Source organism: Pygoscelis adeliae, unplaced genomic scaffold (genome assembly GCF_000699105.1).
Source record: "Pygoscelis adeliae isolate BGI_AS28 unplaced genomic scaffold, ASM69910v1 Scaffold32, whole genome shotgun sequence".
Classification (NCBI taxonomy): domain Eukaryota; kingdom Metazoa; phylum Chordata; class Aves; order Sphenisciformes; family Spheniscidae; genus Pygoscelis; species Pygoscelis adeliae.
In genome coordinates, this window is record NW_008824368.1 from 2,898,701 (window position 1) to 2,917,793 (window position 19,093).

The window sequence follows — 19,093 nt, forward strand, 5'->3', positions numbered from 1 at the left end:
GCCGACCGATGCCCAGCCAGTCCCCGAGCAGTGGCCCCCCCCGGCCAGCTTCCCCCAGTTTATGTACTGAGCATGACGTCCCATGGTATGGAATGTTTCTTTGGCCAGTTTGGCTGTGCCCCCTCCCAGCTTCTTGTGCACCTCCAGCCTTCTCAGTCGGTAGAGCATGGAAAACTAAAAAGTCCTTGGCTAGTGTAAGCATTACCTAGCAACAACTAAAACATGGGTGTGTTATCAACTTTGTTCTCATCCTAAATCCAAAACACAGCACTGTACCAGCTACTAGGAAGGAAATAAACTCTATCCCTGCTGAAACCAGGACAAGTGAGCATCTTGTGCACCTTTGTACAGGGATTCACAAATGGTACTTGTGAAATATGCGCGGTTGAGCCACAGGGTCCCAAATGTTTAGTCACTTAAAAATAATTCTTTGAGTGTGCTGGCGGTAAGGGTTACTGTTATGCTGATAATTCAGAATTTCACAAGGTTATCTTTAGCCATTGCTTTTTGATATCAAGAGTTTTATGTACAGTTTTGTGTTCTGTCATAAACCGAGTATCAACTGAAAAATCAGGAAGACATTCCCCTTCTCCACAGGTGGCCCTGAAATTGAGCTTTGAGTTTCTTGTCAGCTTCTTTTTGGAAGGGAGATACCAGAGTTGAAACACTGATCTGATAAGGATGGCTGTATTCTGTGTTGCTCCTGCCCACTGAGTGTGTTAAAGGCAGTTTTACAGGGACTGTGGCATTCTTTGAAGCCTTATTTTGGGCATTGACTTGAGGCTTGCTTTGTTTTTAGGGTCTAGTGTCTCTTAAATCTCTTGTCTTTTGTCAGCTTAGCATTTTTGTGTTTTGTATCACTGTGAAACAAGGTTCCCTTGCAGCCCTTAATGCAACAACAGCCCTAATGTGTGTAGTTGATTTTCTTTATTGGCATATGAAATTAATTTCAGTTTTGATACTTTGAGGGAACAAGGGATTATTTTTCTTTCAAGTGGAAGGTGTTGGGGAGAGATTCTTGGCATGTAATGCTTTGTATCTGGCTTTTGAAGAGTATTCAGAAATTCAGGGTAGAAGTGAGAACACTGATTTATCTAACAGCATCTAGTAGATCTTTTGGTTAGTTAACAATTACTGGTAAGTAATTGTTCTTCACAGACGGTGAACTGGGGAGAAGAAATCTCTTGTTACAAAAGCCTTATGAACTTAAGTCTGACTTGAGACGCATGTAACAACTGAGATGTAATGTTGTAGCACAACTTAGTAAGTGTATTATGTTCTTGTTTCTTAATAGTACATGCTGACTGATAGTTACTCATTTTTACGTTCTGCACCTTGCGTGTGGTGCATTAATACCCATGTGTTTAGGAGTGGCCTCACAGTTCAGATTCTGCAGGAATAAACTGTAATCATTTTTGTGATTTGTAGGATTTTGCCTATGCTGAGTTTTCCCTTTCTGAGATTTGGAGTCTGATTTTATTCAGTTAAACAGTTCAGATCTGTCTTGGGGGTAGTTTTGACATGTGCTGTTTCAGTGTGACATGAAGTCACTTCTTTGAGTACATTAAGCTGAGAAGTGACTGTAGTCAGATGCTGTGGATGTCAAACACTGTATTAGATCCATTGGTAACATCTTGCTAGGCTTCAACTAGTATTGAATACATAGACGTTAGCAGAAGATTGTCCTCCCAGCCTGAAAGCTGGAAATGAATCCATGGGGTTAAGTTGCAGAATAATTTGGTCTCTACTCTCTGTTTTAGCTGACCTGCGTTAACTGGGGAAAATGTTTAACCTTTCTACTACTGTATAAATCCCTTGGTAAATGCCTATCAGTTCCCTATGTGCTGGGGCTTGCAGGTAGTGTAAAAGTGTGGTATTCTGCCTAGTGGTAATGCTTCCTTAAAGGGAGGCTTGCTTTAGTGCTTAAGACTGATTCTTTTGTATGCTGTGGGATTATAGTATGTTTATTTCTTCTGAGGCTGTAGGATGGTGCTGATAACCTGCTGTATTTCTAAAATGCTTCATCTGAAACGCAAGCTTTAAATACCTACTTTTTACAAAATGCCAAGTCAGGACAAAAAATGAACTGGATCACTTAAGTCTGTTTTTTGGGGAATAAAATTGGTGCATACATGTGGTTTTCATGTACAGTCTATAATTGCAACAATTGACATGTATTGAGTGGAATTCATGGTCTTAAATATATTGGTATATAATGGTCATCTTATATATCGGGGACTTGAAGTGGAACACTAGTATCATCAGGTTAGAAATAATGTCAGCATACATCTAGCTGAGAACACTGGTCATGATCCGACCACGGCAACCAAGTTTAACTGCCAGAATGCACCATAGGCCCTTTGGGAACTTCAGTCCCATATACTTGTAGGAAGATTCTAGCCCTAATGCTGTACTACTGATTCTTGGATGATCCTGGTGACCCTGATGTGCTGAATTTTTAAAGATGCTGTGCCAGCAGGAGATTCTGCAAGACTGGGAGCCCTTAGTTCAGTGGAGGCCAGATAACACTCATCAGTTCTGTGAAGTTAAGGCTGAGTGATATCCCCAGTTATCAATCTACTTGCTCTGTGAATGGCGAAGCAGCTCTGGACTTAGTGTCGAGTACTGCCTATTTGCCCTTTTAAAAGAGGAAGGAAAAAAAGAAAATGTACCAGAGCTGCTTTGAAAGAGAAACTACATATAATAAGTTTAAAAGGACATAAAAAAGAACAGCTAAAAGGGTAAACCCAGGTAGTATGGAGATTGCCTTAAAAAGAGTATTAAAGCTCAGAAAATGTATGCTGCTAGTCAGCAAAAATGGCTGCGTAGTTGATAACCTATTTTGAAAGATTTTGAAGAATCTTTCTACAGAGTGGTAGCTCTCTAAATGAGGAAAAGATGGGAGATTCTTGCACATTAAATGTAAAACCATAATGGAGTAGTCAAGTATTTTGAAGATCAGATTGATAAAAGCAAAAAACTAGTAAAAAAATATTGAGACAGAATTGTGATAGGGTAGGATCAGTGGGGCTGAAATAATGGAAGTATGAAACAAAGGTAAAACCCTAATTGAAAAGCTGAGTGAATTATTTGCCTTTAGAAAGAAGCTTAGAGTCTTCCCAGTAGAGCCTTTATGGATGGATGACTCTGAGTAACTGTCTTTAGTCAAAGCATTGTTAGAGGAGGTTTTAGAGTAAATTGAAATGAATAGTAATGCCTTGCCTGGGACTACACTGTATTTGTTTTTTTCTAAACCAAAAATATTAATCTGCTGAACTGTTGAACACAGCATATAGTCTTAAATCTGCCTTGCTTCCAGAAGAATGGTGGGTGGCAAATGTTATTGCTGTCCCCTAAAGAGCTTCGGATTTGGTCTGATTTTTCTGCTCGACAGAAAATATTCTAGAGTATTATCACATAGATAAATGAAAAAATGTAGGAGTAAATTGTAATTAGGGAGCAAATTTAAAAGTAAATTGTGCCTTGCATCAATGAAATCGCTGAAACTTCAAATATGGCACATACAATACTGGATTTTGGGGAAAAAATGCTAATGGACACTCAAGTTAACTGATTTAACTTGAGTGATGGGGTACCCCTTAAAATTTAAGATAAGTAGGAACGAAAGATTCAAATTTAGGGGGAGGTGGGGCAGTGTTACTAGTGGGAAGTTCCATAAAGGACTTTGGTGTCAGGCACATTCAGAATGATCAAGAAAAGGAGGTTTTGTAGCAGAAATCCGAGAGCCTTGTCTAACTACATTTTTCCATTGAAATGCAGAGTTATCATGGGGAAGAAGTATTAAAAAACATTTTTAGGCTATTCAGTGCCCTTACATTTGACGCAGTTTTTAAGATAATTCAAATGTAGAATTCTAATATAATGAGAAACTTGAATGACTAGTCTAGCTAGTTACATGCAATGACTTTTTCAGGTTCTTTATTTGTCCCTTCCCAACCTACCCAGTGTTTTCCCATTCCTCAGCAATCCAGTCCTATCATACTGAGCTTTTGCAACAGGCTCAGACGGTCACAAGAATCAAATGGTTTAGCAAAATAATGAGGGGGGGAAGAAAGTGTAGCTTTGGTAGATTCTCTAGTGCTAGTGTCCTCTTACTGTAATGAGGACTTGCTTTGTTTAAAATAGTATAGTTCACGCTTGTAGATGTCAAAGGAGGATTGTGTCTGTGTTTACTTGAGTTGGTTAATCAAGCAGTGGACAGGAAGACAAGGCTTCCTTACTCTCAAGTCAACCTAAAATAATTAAATGAACACTGCTATGCAAACTGGTTGAGAACAGTGAAGCTAAGGTAGTGTTCTAAGCACTGAAACTACATCCTGTATAGGTTCATGGTGTGAAGTCTGCTCATTTAATTTACCTGTTTTTGAGCTTTAGCATGTTTGGTATTTCCTCCGATGGATGATGGGGAGTGCTAGTGTTTTCTCTGTACTGCTGGCTTTCACTGATACTTTTGAGTTCAGGGAAGTTATTTGCACTAACTCAAAAGGAACGTGATAGTAGCAGTGAAGGTCAGTAGCAAGGATAGGACATAGAAAGTATTTTAAAAGGCTAATTTTAGTTAGTGTGGCTGATCTTTCTAGGCTGCCAGCCGTCATCCAGTCCTGATTTTCTCTGAATTGCATTCTGATGGTACATGTCTTTTCCACTGATTGTAAAATGAACCTAGGGAGATTGCCTTCACTAGGCTAAAATTGTTCTTTCTCCATCTTTTGATCTCTTTTAGCTAAAAGGTATAGCAGCATTGTGGGGAATGCGTCCTGAGTGCCCAGTATCTTAAAGGAGCCGAGATATTTATGGGCTGGTTTTCCTTTACAGTGTCTAGGCTATAAATCCTAAGTAGACTCAATGCCACTGTACTACTTTGTTTCCTTTTGCCACAGGCCTAATCTGTCTTGTTTACATGGAGCTCAGTCATCTCCTGTCACTCATTGTTGATTTTGGCCAGATAACTGTGAATGTGATCATATGTGAATGTGAGTGTCTAACCTGGATTTACTGCTTCTTTTGGTGTGCACATATAAACACCCCGAGAGTCATTCCAGTGAAACTCCATGGGGAAGTAAATGTTTTCTGCCGTTGGGATACTTACTGTGGTTTATGACAAAGCTTTCTGTAAGGTATATAATCTTTAAAAAAACAAAAACCAACTCGTGCATCTTGCTTGGAAAGGTTGAGTTATAAATTGCGCACACTGTTTTCCTTTTTGATGAATAGCTGCATTTTTGACCTAGAAACAACTGACTCCGAAACAAAACACTTCTTTCTTTACATACAAATCTCTCATTTCTTTTATTTACAGACTATGAGAAGACACAGAAATGAAGTTACAATTGAATTGCGGAAGGTGAGTCTGCTTTTGTTTATGAACTGTGTTACTGTGCTAATAATGGTCTGGTGTCTTAGCTAAATATTTTACTGTAAGCTTTGCTTAATGGCCCCAAACTGATATAAGAGAGTTGTAAATTTGTAGATTACTAACTGCAGATTCTAATGTTAGCTTTACTCTCCAACTCCTTAAGCTTAGTACAGCAGAACAGTACTGCTTTACTCCAGTATATTGCTTGGAAATAATCCATATTCAGTTTCTGTACCAGTTCTCATATTATTACGGTAAAGCTGTCAGCTGTTTGAATGTTTTAAGTCTCCAAATAGGAAAAGGGACAGTTTTAGCATTTAGAAGGTACAGATGTTCTTGTATTTTGTTTTCTGGAAATTACTGCTTCTGTGCTGTAGAGGAAGTTAATTTTAGGGTCAGATTTTGGTTATATTGGGTAAATGCCAATATAGCTGGGAAGATCGTGACCATCAGAGGTGATCTAGTTCAGCACTGCCTAAATACAGGATTTATTACAGCCTCGTCATTCATAACACTTCCAACAGCCTTTCTAGGCACCTTAAAGGCTTGCTGCTGGGGAGGACATTTTCACAAGCTAAACTACTCTTGGGCAATATGTGTAAAGAGAAGGGGTAAACTTTTATCTGCTTTTGGGTACCTTCAGTATATTTGAGGACTGATACTGGCCCCTTTAGTTTTATCCTGTTGAGACAAATTCAGTTCTTCACCCTTTCCTTGAACATTCTGTTTCCTAGGTTTGACTTGTTGCTGCTCCTCACATCCAAATTGCCTGTATCTTTCTGGAAGTGTGGAAGTCTGGAAGGATGCAGGCCACAGCTGAGGTTTAAATGGGACAGTGAAAAGCAATTCTTAACACAGTATTCCTATTTATATTGAGTATGTTGTTGACTCACACTCAGTCTGTGATCTGTTATATCCTTTGGACACTTCCTACAGTACCACAAAGCAAGGGTAGTTGTTTACGTTCTCTATTTGCATAGTTAAATAAATGCAGAAGTTTTAAACATGATTGCTTCTTGTCTTTTGAATTGCATCTGCTTTTTCCAGACTTTCTTAACTTGAATTCCCATTCTGTTCCCCAGTATGCTTCAAGGCCTCCCCAGCTTAGTATCACCCATGTTTTCTAATATTTTCATTAATGACTTGATGAAAGTGTGTACTTTGAATATTCTAGATACAGGCCAAGCTCCTTTGGGTCTCCCATTGATGCATATCTCCAGTTTGCCAGTTGAATCATTGACAGTCTGAGTGGTGCTTGCGTAGGAGTGCACACCCACCCAATTTCATCTAAATTTTTTTTTCATTATTTGCAAACCAAGAGAGAAGAAAAAAGCCTTGCTAAAAATCAAAGTGAAGCATTTGTAAATAGAAGTTATGTTGATAGAAATTAGCTTGACTTGTTTTTGAGAAATTTTGTCTGCACTTATCACCTGATTGTGTAGGAACTACCAAAAATCTTGTGCTAGTATTTTCCTGGGATCCTTCTGCTCTTCTTTAAAAAAAAAAGAGACTTTTTTTTCAGGTCTTACAGAAAAAAATCTGTATCTCATTACAATATCAAAAATAAATATTTGTAAGATTCATCCTGAGACTATAAGAATTAGTTGAAGAAACCTAATTGGATCCAGATGACTGGAAAAAAAAAATAATCTTAGTACTTACATGAGCATGATGTGTCATCTAAAAATTGTTTAATGCTTTCATATTTTCCTAATCAAAGAAACTAGCTGAACATGTCTGAATGTGTTGTGTAGCTTAAGCTGGCTATGGCCTCATCAGTACTGGCAGATGACTGAGGTGTGGAGAAAGCTACTTTTACATACAGTGGCAGGTACCAAGTGAAAAATGAAATTAGCCAGTTTTTGCTTAAAATGAGATTCAGGTAATTGATTTTGATATCTGAATTATCAGCAGTGAAGTTTATGCTGACATGTTAGAGGCCCTCTCTGTTCAGAACTAGTGTGTTGACTCAGTGTAAAACTCGCTGTATAACTGTGAAATCTGCATTGGGAAGAGTCATTCATAGCACTTGGGCAGCCTATGCCTGCTAGCAAAGCAATGCTGTAAAAGGTGGCTTAGCTAATGCAGCATATCCTCATGCATCTGGTTAAATGTTAAATTGTGAGACTGCATGCGAGCATTCCAGTGCAGTCTTGGGAGAGACCTTTGCAGTGCAAAGTGAGAATTTTAATTTTAACTTAATTCTCATAATTGGTTTTTGTAACAGGTCACAGTTTCAAGGCTATTTTATTACAGAAGCGTGGTGGGGAGCAAGTTATACGCTTAAGACAAGTCAATGGATTGTCTGTGTGGAAGGAATCTTCTATGTGCCAGTAATACGTGAGTGAAAATGTGGAAGAGGAAGCCTATGAGCTGCTAGTGGCTTTTCACTGAAAACTGCATATGCAGAGATCAGTTACACACTTACAGAAGCCTAAGCGCTGGATGTAGGTCGGGCTGTAAATCAAGAGTGAACAGCAGCTGCAGAACTTTTAAACGCAGGAAGCTGTGTTCTTCTGGAGTGTTTGCTGAACATCTTCCACTGCAGAGACCAGGAGAAATCTGCTTTAGTAAGAGATTCACCATGTGTCTGAGTTGTTGGTTTGCAGCAACTGAACTGGTGCTGGTGGGCAACTGGTTTGCTCTGGGAACACTGTGGCAGATGTGAGGCCATTGCTTCTGGTACAGGGTTGGGACTGAAATGTAAAGGGATATTTGTTCAGCCTGGAGAAGAGAAGGCTCTGGGGGGACCTTAGAGCAGCCTTTCAATACTTAAAGGGGGCTTATAAGAAAGATGGGGACAGACTTTTTAGTAGGGCCTGTTGTGATAGGACAAGGGGGAATGGCTTTAAACTAAAAGAGGGTAGATTCAGACTAGATATAAGGAAGAAATTTTTTACGCTGAGGATGGTGAAGCACTGGCACAGGTTGCCCAGAGAGGTGGTGGATGCCCCATCCCTGGAAACCTTCAAGGTGAGGTTGGCCGGGGCTCTGAGCAACCTGATCTAGTTGAAGATGTCCCTGCCCACGGCAGGGGGGTTGGACTAGATGACCTTTAAAGGTCCCTTCCAACCCAAACTATTCTATGATATTTTATTAGGCTCCAGCAGTGGAAGGGATAAGCTGCAATATCATTGCTTCAGTTTTCGTCTTTATGGCTAACACTGCCACCCTAGCATGAGTATGCCAAATTCAGGAAATGTTTGTGTTGGCATGACCTTAGTAATCCACCAGTGCCTCTTCAAAACAAAGGGGTATCTTCCTTTTATTCTAGCTATCCAGATGCTGAGTGTACACCTGGCTTTTGAAGAAAACAGGCAAATTGAGCATATTCTTGATCTGTACAGTTGAAGCACTACATAGTCATGGGTTTGTCTTTTGAATCAGCTTTTGTATAAATATTAAATGAATGGATCTGATGAAGTTGCTTACATCTCTGTTTTGTAAGATGGAATAAATAAAATCACAGCTTTGAACAGTAGCAAACAATTTCTGCATGCATTACTGAGGTGTTTATGCTTTTGAGATTACAGACATCAAGGTGCATTTGCGACACGTTCTGTGTTTCAAGAATATATTATCTCTATTCACCATCTTCACACCACACCACAGCTCTTATTCAGAAAGAAACTTTACTTGGTTTTCCTTTTTTTTTTTTCTTTTCCCAGTCACTTATTATGAGTTGAGCTAACAAACCTATCCCTGACATAAAAGGGTAGCAGTCATCTGGCAGAATCCTGGCTGAGGCATGGGTTGGCACCATGAGCCAGTCAGATAACACTCCTGATGGTCAGATGCCCTTTTCTGATTCCATATTGGCCTTGCTGAACATGTGTTTTATGCATTTTTGGGAATGGACCTATTACACTTCTGGAAAGATGGTCTTGATCTCTGACTATGTTGTTAGTGCAGCAATGGGCCTAAGAGCTTAAAAAGTAGCCATGTCTCTTTCCAGACAGACAAGATAATGATGTCAGAGTTGGTGATGGAGAGACTGTCTCAGGATTTAGAATTTAAACTTGTCAGTGTAGTGTCTTGGAGAAGTCCGATTTAGAATGTTTATCACTTAATTTCAGCATCACAGAAACCCAAAGGCTGCTCTGTTAGCAACAGGGACCCTGGAATTAATTGGCTAACTTAGCTGATTAGTCTCACTCTAAAGGGGAGTGGGGTGGGTGAGTAATGGTTAGGATTTAGTTTAAGGTTCCATACCTAAATGAAGCCTGTAACACCATTGCTGTGAGAGATCCTTTGGTTCTAGGTGCTTGACTTCCTATGAGACTTAGGCTGCTTGCGTGCTTTAAGAAAGGTAGTCCTTAACCAGGTCAACGCTATGGTCACTGAGTTAGATGCCACCCTTCAAAGGAAGCCTTAACACTCGTAACCTCAGCACAAACAGAGGATCCTGTCTGTCTTTAAGGCCTGCTAACTGGCATCCTAAGAACTTCCAGGATCTCTCACGAGGTTTATTTTTGACTTTCTTAGCAAACTCAGCTGCCTCTGAGAGCTCATAGACATGAACTCACGAAAGCTCTAATTGCCAATTAAGTTTGATGCAAGGCAAAGCAATTATTTGCTAAACAAGTGGTGGATTAAGGAGCCATGGGCATATGTCTTTTTTACCTGTTTCTCTGGCATACTGTACTTGTCCCTCCTGTGATCTTTCTTAAATCAGATTGCTTATATCCACAGTAGCTCCTAAATAAAGTAGTGAGCCTTGAAGAAAGGAGTCTGTCTTCATCTTGCTGGGAGAGCTAGGGTGGGAAAAATCTTTTTCTGATTCTCAGGAAGTCTGAGAATGCAAAAGAAAAAAAAAAATCCACATTTTCAGGTTCAGGATAGTAAAACTTGCTTCAGTTTTACATCTTTTCCAGTTCAGTGTGAATGTGTAGCTTTTCATTCACTGTAAAGTACATTTTTTTTAGGCATAAGTCCACCAACTTTAAAAAAACCAGCTGCAGTCACAGGGAGAGTGAAGCACTACTAGCATGTTCTTCTAGAGGCTTCTCTATCCAGTGTTAGTAGCACAAATTCTCAGGAAGGATCTTGCATCTACCCTGCCTTGGTTGATTCCTCAAAGAAAAGACCCTAGGAGGAAAATTATATTCTTAATGTATTCTTCTGGAGACTTAGTTGAAAAGGGCTATGAAGAAATTCCTTGGAGGCTTGCCTGAGTCCATTTTAGTAAGAGCATGCTTTTGCCTAACTTAACAGGCCTCAATCTTTGCAATCTGTGCTTGGGGCTATTGGGCCACTAGTGTACACGTATGCATCTACTTATTTTTAGTCAACCTGCTCATCTTCTGAGAAAATTGTGCACTAGCCAAACAGGAACATTGTGACTGCTGTCTGTTGTCACAAAGGTGAGTTAGCAGAACTCAAATGTAGAAAAGTTGCCTTTGTCTTCTAACTGCTTATCTGTAGCTGTGCTGTTTATCTGAAGAACAGTCTTGGAATTTGCTTGACTGCCTTTGGATGCAAGGGACCTAGTTCACTAAGCATGTAGGATATAATTTTGATACCCATGGATTGTAGGATCATCAGATTGACCTGTTCAGCCTTTTAATAGGTTTGCAGGGTTTTTTTTAAATCCCTAGGTGTTAATGAGTTCTAAGACAGTGAGTAGAGCCAACTAATGGTCCTTTCCCAACCATTAAAGAAATTGAATCTTTCCCCAGGTTCATATCCAAGAGCTGTTACTAGAAATTCACTTACGCTAGATAGCCCACCTAAGAAAACTTTCATTAAGAGGATATTCAGTAGAGGTTTTCAGAGCATCCCTATAACATGATGAGGTTGGAGTGGTAGGCATTTTCTTTTCTTCGTGATGGACTGTGGCAGGTGCTCTTCACTCCCCAAAACCAAAATTGGAAATTACATGTAAGTGAAACCTAGAAGTTCAGTTCAGTCTGTCACAACAGTGGTAGCTTAAAAGGGACATACAGACAACCTGAATCTACCTCCATCACTGACCTGATCCTTTAGTCTTTCCTAGGATGTAAGAGCAGAGGAAAGAGCTGCTTGTTGTCATCTGTAAGTATAGCTAATGCTGGCTAGCACACCAGTTCCTAATGTTGAGATGTTCTTGAAGTTCTGCTCTTTGTCCCCAGAGGACTCAAACATAAATGTCGTAACTTTCATGCCAAAAGAACTTCTTCCCACTAGCTCCTGAGTTCCTAAACCTTTCCCTGACCTGAAGAAGCATTTCATAATGGTGTTTGTTACCTGAGGGCAAAGATTTTCTTGTTTATTTCTTTTCCCTTTTGATCTTGAAGTTTCCCAACAGAGTTGAGACTCTACATAGAGTTTTCCCATGTGTCAAATGCTGAAAAGCATGTATACATTTATATTTAATGCCTTTCACAGCTCCATTAGAGTGTCCTATTGGCCATGTCCTATAGTACGAAGTGGAATGCAGCACAGAGCTTGGTGGACATCTTCTTTGCACACAAAGATTCTTCTTCTGTTAATCATGTTGTCTTTGAAACTTGTTTGCATTGATAGGCATTTTTTTGAATCCTGTGGCCATCTTCCAAGAAGGTAAACAAGAAGCACTGGGATCTGCAGGATTTGCATATTTACTGTTTGTGCAGCCAAATGATGGGTATCTGTCATCAAAAACTCTTAACAGATCATCACATTGGACAAGAAAGTGCACTCGTGGTATCATCACTGTTGTTTCTAACCATTTGGCATTTTTGCCTGGCTTATATGTCCACATACCTTTTGTTTGTACAGAAGCCTCTGTAGACTCTTGTAGTGGGATCTCTACCAGAATGTTGACATGCTTATAACCAGCAGTCAGCTGCTGTTTATAAACTTTCAGACTTTATTGTACATAGCACACATGGTTCAGGCAGTGGTTGAGGATCTTCCCTTTTGAAGGAGACCTGCTTAGTTTTGTTGGTGACAAGGTCTTACCCTTCATCAGGGATTCCAATCTGATGCCGCTCCCTTTGAAAGGGCTCTCTCACCAGGCTTTGAACAGGACGGCTGTATCCAGGTATGCTCATTGGTCTTCATTTTTTCCACAGGAGCCTGCAGAAGAGGCTGGTGCTATGATTTAGGCAAAAACTTTTGAGTTTGTTACAGTATGACAAAATGCAAGCATTTTAAGGTCATGCCAAGCTGCAAATCATGTTCTTTTACCTTATGCAGGCGAGTGGTTGGTCTATCAAATTATTGCATACAATGGTTTAGTTGTCCAGGAATTGGATGCTTTTGCAAATGGGCATAGCTGTTTCAAATAGCCTTAGAGCCACTTTTTAGCACTGGAAGGTTCCATGAACACTTTGACTTTATAAGAAATACTAGTAAGAATCACTTTTTCTTAGTAAGAAAGTTTTAGTGCTTCTCAATAAGTACTAGCTGCTCTGCTTCAGGCTGCTGTGGAAGCTCCCCTATATATGTTCTTGACAGTTGTTTTTCAGGCCAACCATCTGCAAACAGTGAGTAGCTACAGGAACATTCTTGCTCACTCTTACTTTCCCTTGCTAAGGTAATTTTTTCTGGAGCCCATTGTGGCATATGACTGACAGCCTGAAGATGTTGCCTACATTTGCAGAAATTTTGGTGTCAGCCTGTGGTCAATTTTGTCCTATGGAATTCATCTCTCTCTCTCTCTCTCTCTTAAGGAGGGTAGAATATCTTGGCATTAGAACATACACGCTTGCTCAAACTTATTTTGGTTAACATCAACATTAGGAAGCATTCTCTTAGGCATACTCATGTCGCCAAAGGAATTGGATAGTTGTGTATGCAGGTATAAAAGGTTCTCTAAGGAGCTAGTAACTTGCTTGCTGGAACGGGAGAGACCTAGGCTCTTGGTAGCTCAGTTATGGTGTGTATTATGGCCATCTTTAACATGCAGCTACAAATGGAAGGCTTTTCAGTGTTACTCAGTCTTACCATGCTAAAATTTCTAATTAGTCTGAGGCAGTTTTGCTCTTGTCAAGAGACCCTGTCCCATAGTGGAATTTAAACCTAGGTTATATATGTTTGATAGGCCAGAATTTGAAATGTTGTTCCTTTGTTACCATCTTCAGCATCGGTAGCCTCCCAGTGGGATATCTCCATTCCTGATAGCTGCAGAACAGTTAGCTGGAGCTCCGTTTTATTTCACCTCTCAGCATGCTGCTGCCATTAGGAGAACAGTCCTTCAGTGTCTGTTCACCTAGGGATTCATGGGACTCTCCTCCAGGTAAATGGAGTTTTTGTGAAGAGTACTGTTTGGAGGTACCCACTGCATCAATGTATGCATGGACAATTGCTTGAAGGAGAGAGACAAGTTACTGTTCTGTTACTGTTCTTCTGTGACTATGTGTTCATTTACAACCTGCCCTCCTTTCCTCTTTGTCCAAGTCCCTGAAAGATTTTTAGGGAATTGGAAGAACTTAAAAAAAAAAAAAAAAGTATTGATCACCAAGTCTGTGGCCACAAGCAGAGAGAATTTGTGCATGCCCCTCTAAATACTACTCAAGCAAATTATTTCAGCTAATGGTACTTGTATAGAAGTGCGCTCACTGTGAATAAACATGAAGTGTGTATCAAATAATGCTTACAGGCAGGTGGTCTTTCTGAAGTTCTTCGGGTGAAGTGGCATGGAGTAATTCAGTGCTCTGTCCACTGGCATGCTCTAGACTTACTGCCTGGTGTTTGTGGAAGGCGATTTTCCAGCTGTTCGGCTGCTGAAGGCCATGCAGCTCATACCTGCCATTCTGTGAGGATGCTCTTCACTCACCCACGGTGGTTCTCTTGCTTTGTTCCAGCTATATTCTCTGTATTGTATTGGGGGATTGGACTAGATGACCTTTAAAGGTCCCTTCCAACCGGAACCATTCTATGATTCACTGCTGTATTCCAGCCTCTGCCATCCTGGTATGTCAGGATGTTTGAGAGAGGATCTCAAGAGACATCTTCATTCTTGCTTTCTAGAGTAACTAGATACCATAGCCTTTATGTTACACTCTAGTAGAGGCACAATCCTGACAAACACTGATCACTCTGCATGATGTATATGTTGAAGAGACACACACATCTACAGAGGGATACACACTCAGTAGCACAGCTGTTGCAGTGTGACTTTGTTTTTTGCATCCAAAAAACTTTTAGATCTTTCAAGCTAGAAAATGCGTGATGTGTTTTCAACTGTTTCTGGTTAATGTCTTTTTGGGAGGGAAAATAGTGAGGGTGGAAGTAATGTGCATTATAGATGCGGCCCACATGTATGTGAATATCTAAAATGATTTCCACTTTAATAATGTGATCTTCATTCTGAGTGGATGCCATCTATTTAATGTCAACACAATTGAGAAGGCTTTGGCCTTATTTAAATTTCCACTTACAATAGCAGTGAAGTAATATGACTTCAAATGGCTCTTGCATACCTTCTGCATTTTGGAGGGATTTCAGTCGAAGCTCTCCGAGGTGCATCCTTTCTGTGCCAGCGTAGATGCTTTTGTGGGGAGCAATGTGGAATGTTGGTGTACCAGTTTCTCTCCGCAAATACAGGGACAGTTCCTTAAGGTCAGAGGATTCAGTGGTGGGGGAATCTGCTAATACAGTGGTGTGAAAGACCTAAATGGGAGAATCTACTGTTTGAACTCTTAAAAAGCTTTATCTTTTTTTACTGACAGAAGAAACCTGAAAATAACAAATGAGATAATGCGACATTTCCTAACTAGAATTTTCTTTTCAGTAAGTTCAATAAAAATAGTTTGTTTGCTAAATTCTTGACTATCTCGGTATTCCATCATTTTTTTGAATCAAAGGATCTGCAAGAGACCTGCATCTAAAAGGCTTTTTAACAGAAATTTAAAAGTAAAGGTCACCTGTCTTTATTGCAAGATGTTGCGAAACACGTTGAGCGCCACTGATACCGAGTCATTTGTTTGAAAAACAAGTAGATATCACCAGGTGAATCATAGAATCATAGAATCATTAAGGTTGGAAGAGACCTCCAAGATCATCGAGTCCAACCATCAACCCAACAACACCATGCCCACTAAAGATCCGAATATTTTAGGAGGAACAGAATTGGAAAACCTTGCCTTGTACCACAGTAGTTTGCTGCTAATGACAAAGAAACTTTACCCTTCCCAGTAAATGATTTAGTATGAAACGTTTAACTTGCTCGAGCAGACAGTGGCGATGGTTCTGGACTAAGACCCCAGTTGCTTCAGGCTGCACCTTTTCTGAAGACAGGGAATGTCTGCTGGACCAGTGTCTGCCACCCTCATAGCTAAATACATCTCCCTGTACATTCATGCATGTGTGGGCTTGCTCACCACCATAATCCGTGGTAATACCTCTGGGTAGCAAGAGGACAGTTAATTGAAGATATCAGGACCTTGCTGCAGCTTCAATCCCTTCTCCCAGTATTGCCTTCTTTTACCATAACAGCAGAGCTGATCCTGTAGGAGCCGTTCATCCGAGGCAGGAAGGAACGGCTTCCTCACAGGTGGACGTGTGTAGTAGCTGTGCTTTGGGGAGGAAGGCTGACATGATCGTGGAGAGGGCCTCTGGGAACTGGGTCCGGTCCCTGCAGTTGCCAGAGTATAGGCTATGGTTTAGACAAACCGTAGGGGAAGGAGTTGTACTTGAGCAACGTCGTATTGACTGACTGGGGTTGAATGATGTTTGCTCTTTGCTTGAAATGGCAGTGCCCAGTACCTGGTGTGGAAAAATAAGAGAAATACATTATAAGTCTTTTTATGGTGAATCCATCTGTCAGTATGTACCTGCCTGATACAGTTTGTCTGTATAACACTATTTTCTCAGTATTTAACTGCCTGCTCATTTCCATCTTCCTTCAGTGCAAAAACACTTGACAACAAAATACCTTTAGTGCTTCTCTGTATGGATGTGCTCAGAGGATGCTGCCGTTACTGTACAGCTCTGGAGAGGCTGTCATAGCTAATCTAGGTGATCTTGTGCACTCCTTGAGGATTTAGTTTATGTACTTAGACTTTACAAAAATTAAACTGCGCTAAGTTTATGGAATGTTGTCTTCCACATTAAAGGGTTATTTAATTCTGGTACTTTTTTATTGTTTTAGCATTCTTCTATCTGAAGAAAAATCTTAATATATTGCTTGGGAGCCTTTCAAACTGAGGCTGGAAAAGTTGTTTTAAATTCTTTTTAAAATGTCTAAAAAGTAAGCAAGTCCCAGAAATATTGGACCTGAGGTTGCTGTTTTTTCTAACATAAAATAAAATATTGGGACTCCTTCAAAACATGATTCTGTTTAGAGGCTTTTTTATGTATTATAAGCAAGGCGTGATATAATAAAATCTCTACAGTCAGTACTGTTTGGTTATCAGATAATTGTTTGGAGACTGAAAAGCCTGCCTTTCCTTGCTAGTAGAATAGATTTGTTTTAGGTGTTATAGCTGTTTGTTACACCTTTTCAATGTTCTGCTTCACTAGAGATTGAAATCTTAATGTGCTTATTAAAAAAAACCAAACTACAAAAAGGTGTTCAGATGTACATACTGCATCATCATCTTCCATTGCCCTTTCTATCTTTGATTGCACCTCTAGACATGCCAAACAAAAAATAAAGTCTAAAATTTAGAAAAGAGCACTTCATACTTTTAGAATAATACTTTAAATACGTTTTAAATTTGTGAAAAAGTGCATTTGGATACAGTTACAATTGATCGTTTGATTCCTTTCTTTTTAAATTAGGGCTTTAGGTGTTCAAATATTCTAATTAAGCATGGTAGAAACGTTAAATGTGTACTTTACCACTGAAAAGGTAATTTTTTTCTTCAGTAATTCCTTAAAGGAGCTAAGGCTGGAGGGTGCTTTGTTTTAAGTCAGAAATTAGACTAACAGTGTGAGTGGGAAATGTTAGAAGTATCAGTGTACGTGGAGCATGCTACTTTACACACAAGATGAAAATATGTGTAACTGAGGAACTTTGAAGTAGGTTTAGCTGAAAACTAATCTTATACTGGAAAATAATTTCTGTTATGTGTGGCTAAATGTTAATGTCATGCAGATCTATGTGTATTGTAAATGCCTGTTAGAAAATTGATCCCCAAACTGTAAGTTTTAATTCGTTCAAATGTCATGGATTGTCATAGTTCTGTCTGTGATTAGCAAGCTTCTAGATTCTTACAGCTGAAATACTGCAAATTCTGTTGACAGTTACAAATGCCTTTAAAAAAAGGCAATCTTATCTAAACTTTTACTTTGAAAGGGGCCATTATATCATCACCCTGTACTAATAAGCATTACATGTCTTTATTTTTCGTCATTCCTTTACAGAACAAAAGAGATGAACATCTTTTGAAAAAAAGAAATGTTCCCCAAGAAGAAAGTTTAGAAGATTCTGATGTTGATGCTGATTTCAAAGCAGTAAGTTCCTTGATACTGGAATTATTTTTAAAACTTTGGTGGTGTCTCAAAACAATGTATTCTGGTTTTACTTTAACACTGGAAATCTTGCAGTTATTTGAAAGCAAAATTATGAACTGATACGCTGTTAAAATTAGTTTGATTGTATTAAATGTTTAAAAATAATATAATTTAGCAACAAAATTACTAAAACACTTTTTTTTCTTTTCAAGCAAAATGTAACACTAGAAGCTATACTGCAGGTATGTTACATTTAACTGTTTTTTTTTATTAAAGTGCGTGTCCTGTGCACTTGGTTTTTACTGTTAATTTTTTTTTCAGAACGCCACGAGTGACAACCCAGTGATCCAACTGAGTGCTGTCCAAGCTGCAAGGTAAAAATAAATAAAGGCACAGAAATACATTTCCTATATGTTTTTCATGATGAAAGTTACTTATTTTACTTTTACATTTAATTTCACAGAAAACTCCTATCCAGTGACAGAAATCCACCTATTGATGACTTAATAAAATCAGGAATTTTACCAATTCTGGTAAAATGCCTAGAAAGGGATGATAAGTAAGTATACTTCTAAAAATGTTCACCTTTAACTGAAAATCTGCATCCAAAAAACCATCTCATTATTTCAAATGAAACTGGGGATTCATAGCACCATATAATCTGACACAGTGGATCACATTCCATGATGATAAACGATAAATTCTCCAGGAGTATTTATTCTGCCACTGAAAAGTCATTTTGTTTTTTTAGGGCTTGCATGAGCATATCCAGCTAATGGAGAAAACCTTACTAAATTTCTCATTGGTTTTGAATATTTCAGACTTTTTTGTTAACTGTTTTTAAGAAACCTGTCTCAGACTTACTGTGTGTATTTGTGTGAAGGCAGAAAACGTGCCTGGTTGTGAACAGGGCTCTTCTCTTTGTCAGAATACACTTGTCATCTTTTTCATTAAGGTTATTAGCGTAAGTTTCTACCTTCTTTCGTTCTTACTGCAAGGTGGATCTCCTTCTGGTTCTGTGCTGCTCCCTCATGTGATGGTATAACACAGTGAGCATGCTCTCTGTTACGATTCTTTGTTGGAAAACAAGAGCTTCAGTAAAGGAGGTAGAGAACATTGAGCGTGTAGTTGTGAGAATTTAATGACATGTAAGAAAAATGCCATATTCCACAATCCGTGAGACCCTTATTCAGATAGATGGGGATGAACACATTTGAGGTAAATGTTTTAGCCTATCTTTGGTCTCAGTATTTACAGTATTTCCATTTTCAAGGTTATTTCTGCAGCCATGAGGGCTAGAAACTTCAAAAATGCAAATTGGCATTTTGGGTGTAATTTGGTGGTTGCAAAAAC

General features: G+C 39.2%; 1 protein-coding gene across 1 annotated transcript in view; it reads left to right on the top strand.

Moving 5' to 3' along the window:
* KPNA3 (karyopherin alpha 3 (importin alpha 4)) overlaps nucleotides 1-19,093 on the top strand; it is a 76,150-nt gene that overhangs the window by 38,125 nt on the left and 18,932 nt on the right. The window contains exons 2-6 of the mRNA XM_009319977.1: nucleotides 5,321-5,365; nucleotides 17,651-17,740; nucleotides 17,953-17,982; nucleotides 18,062-18,114; nucleotides 18,204-18,299. Coding sequence (XP_009318252.1) covers nucleotides 5,321-5,365; nucleotides 17,651-17,740; nucleotides 17,953-17,982; nucleotides 18,062-18,114; nucleotides 18,204-18,299 — 314 coding nt within the window. The remainder of the gene's footprint in view (nucleotides 1-5,320; nucleotides 5,366-17,650; nucleotides 17,741-17,952; nucleotides 17,983-18,061; nucleotides 18,115-18,203; nucleotides 18,300-19,093) is intronic.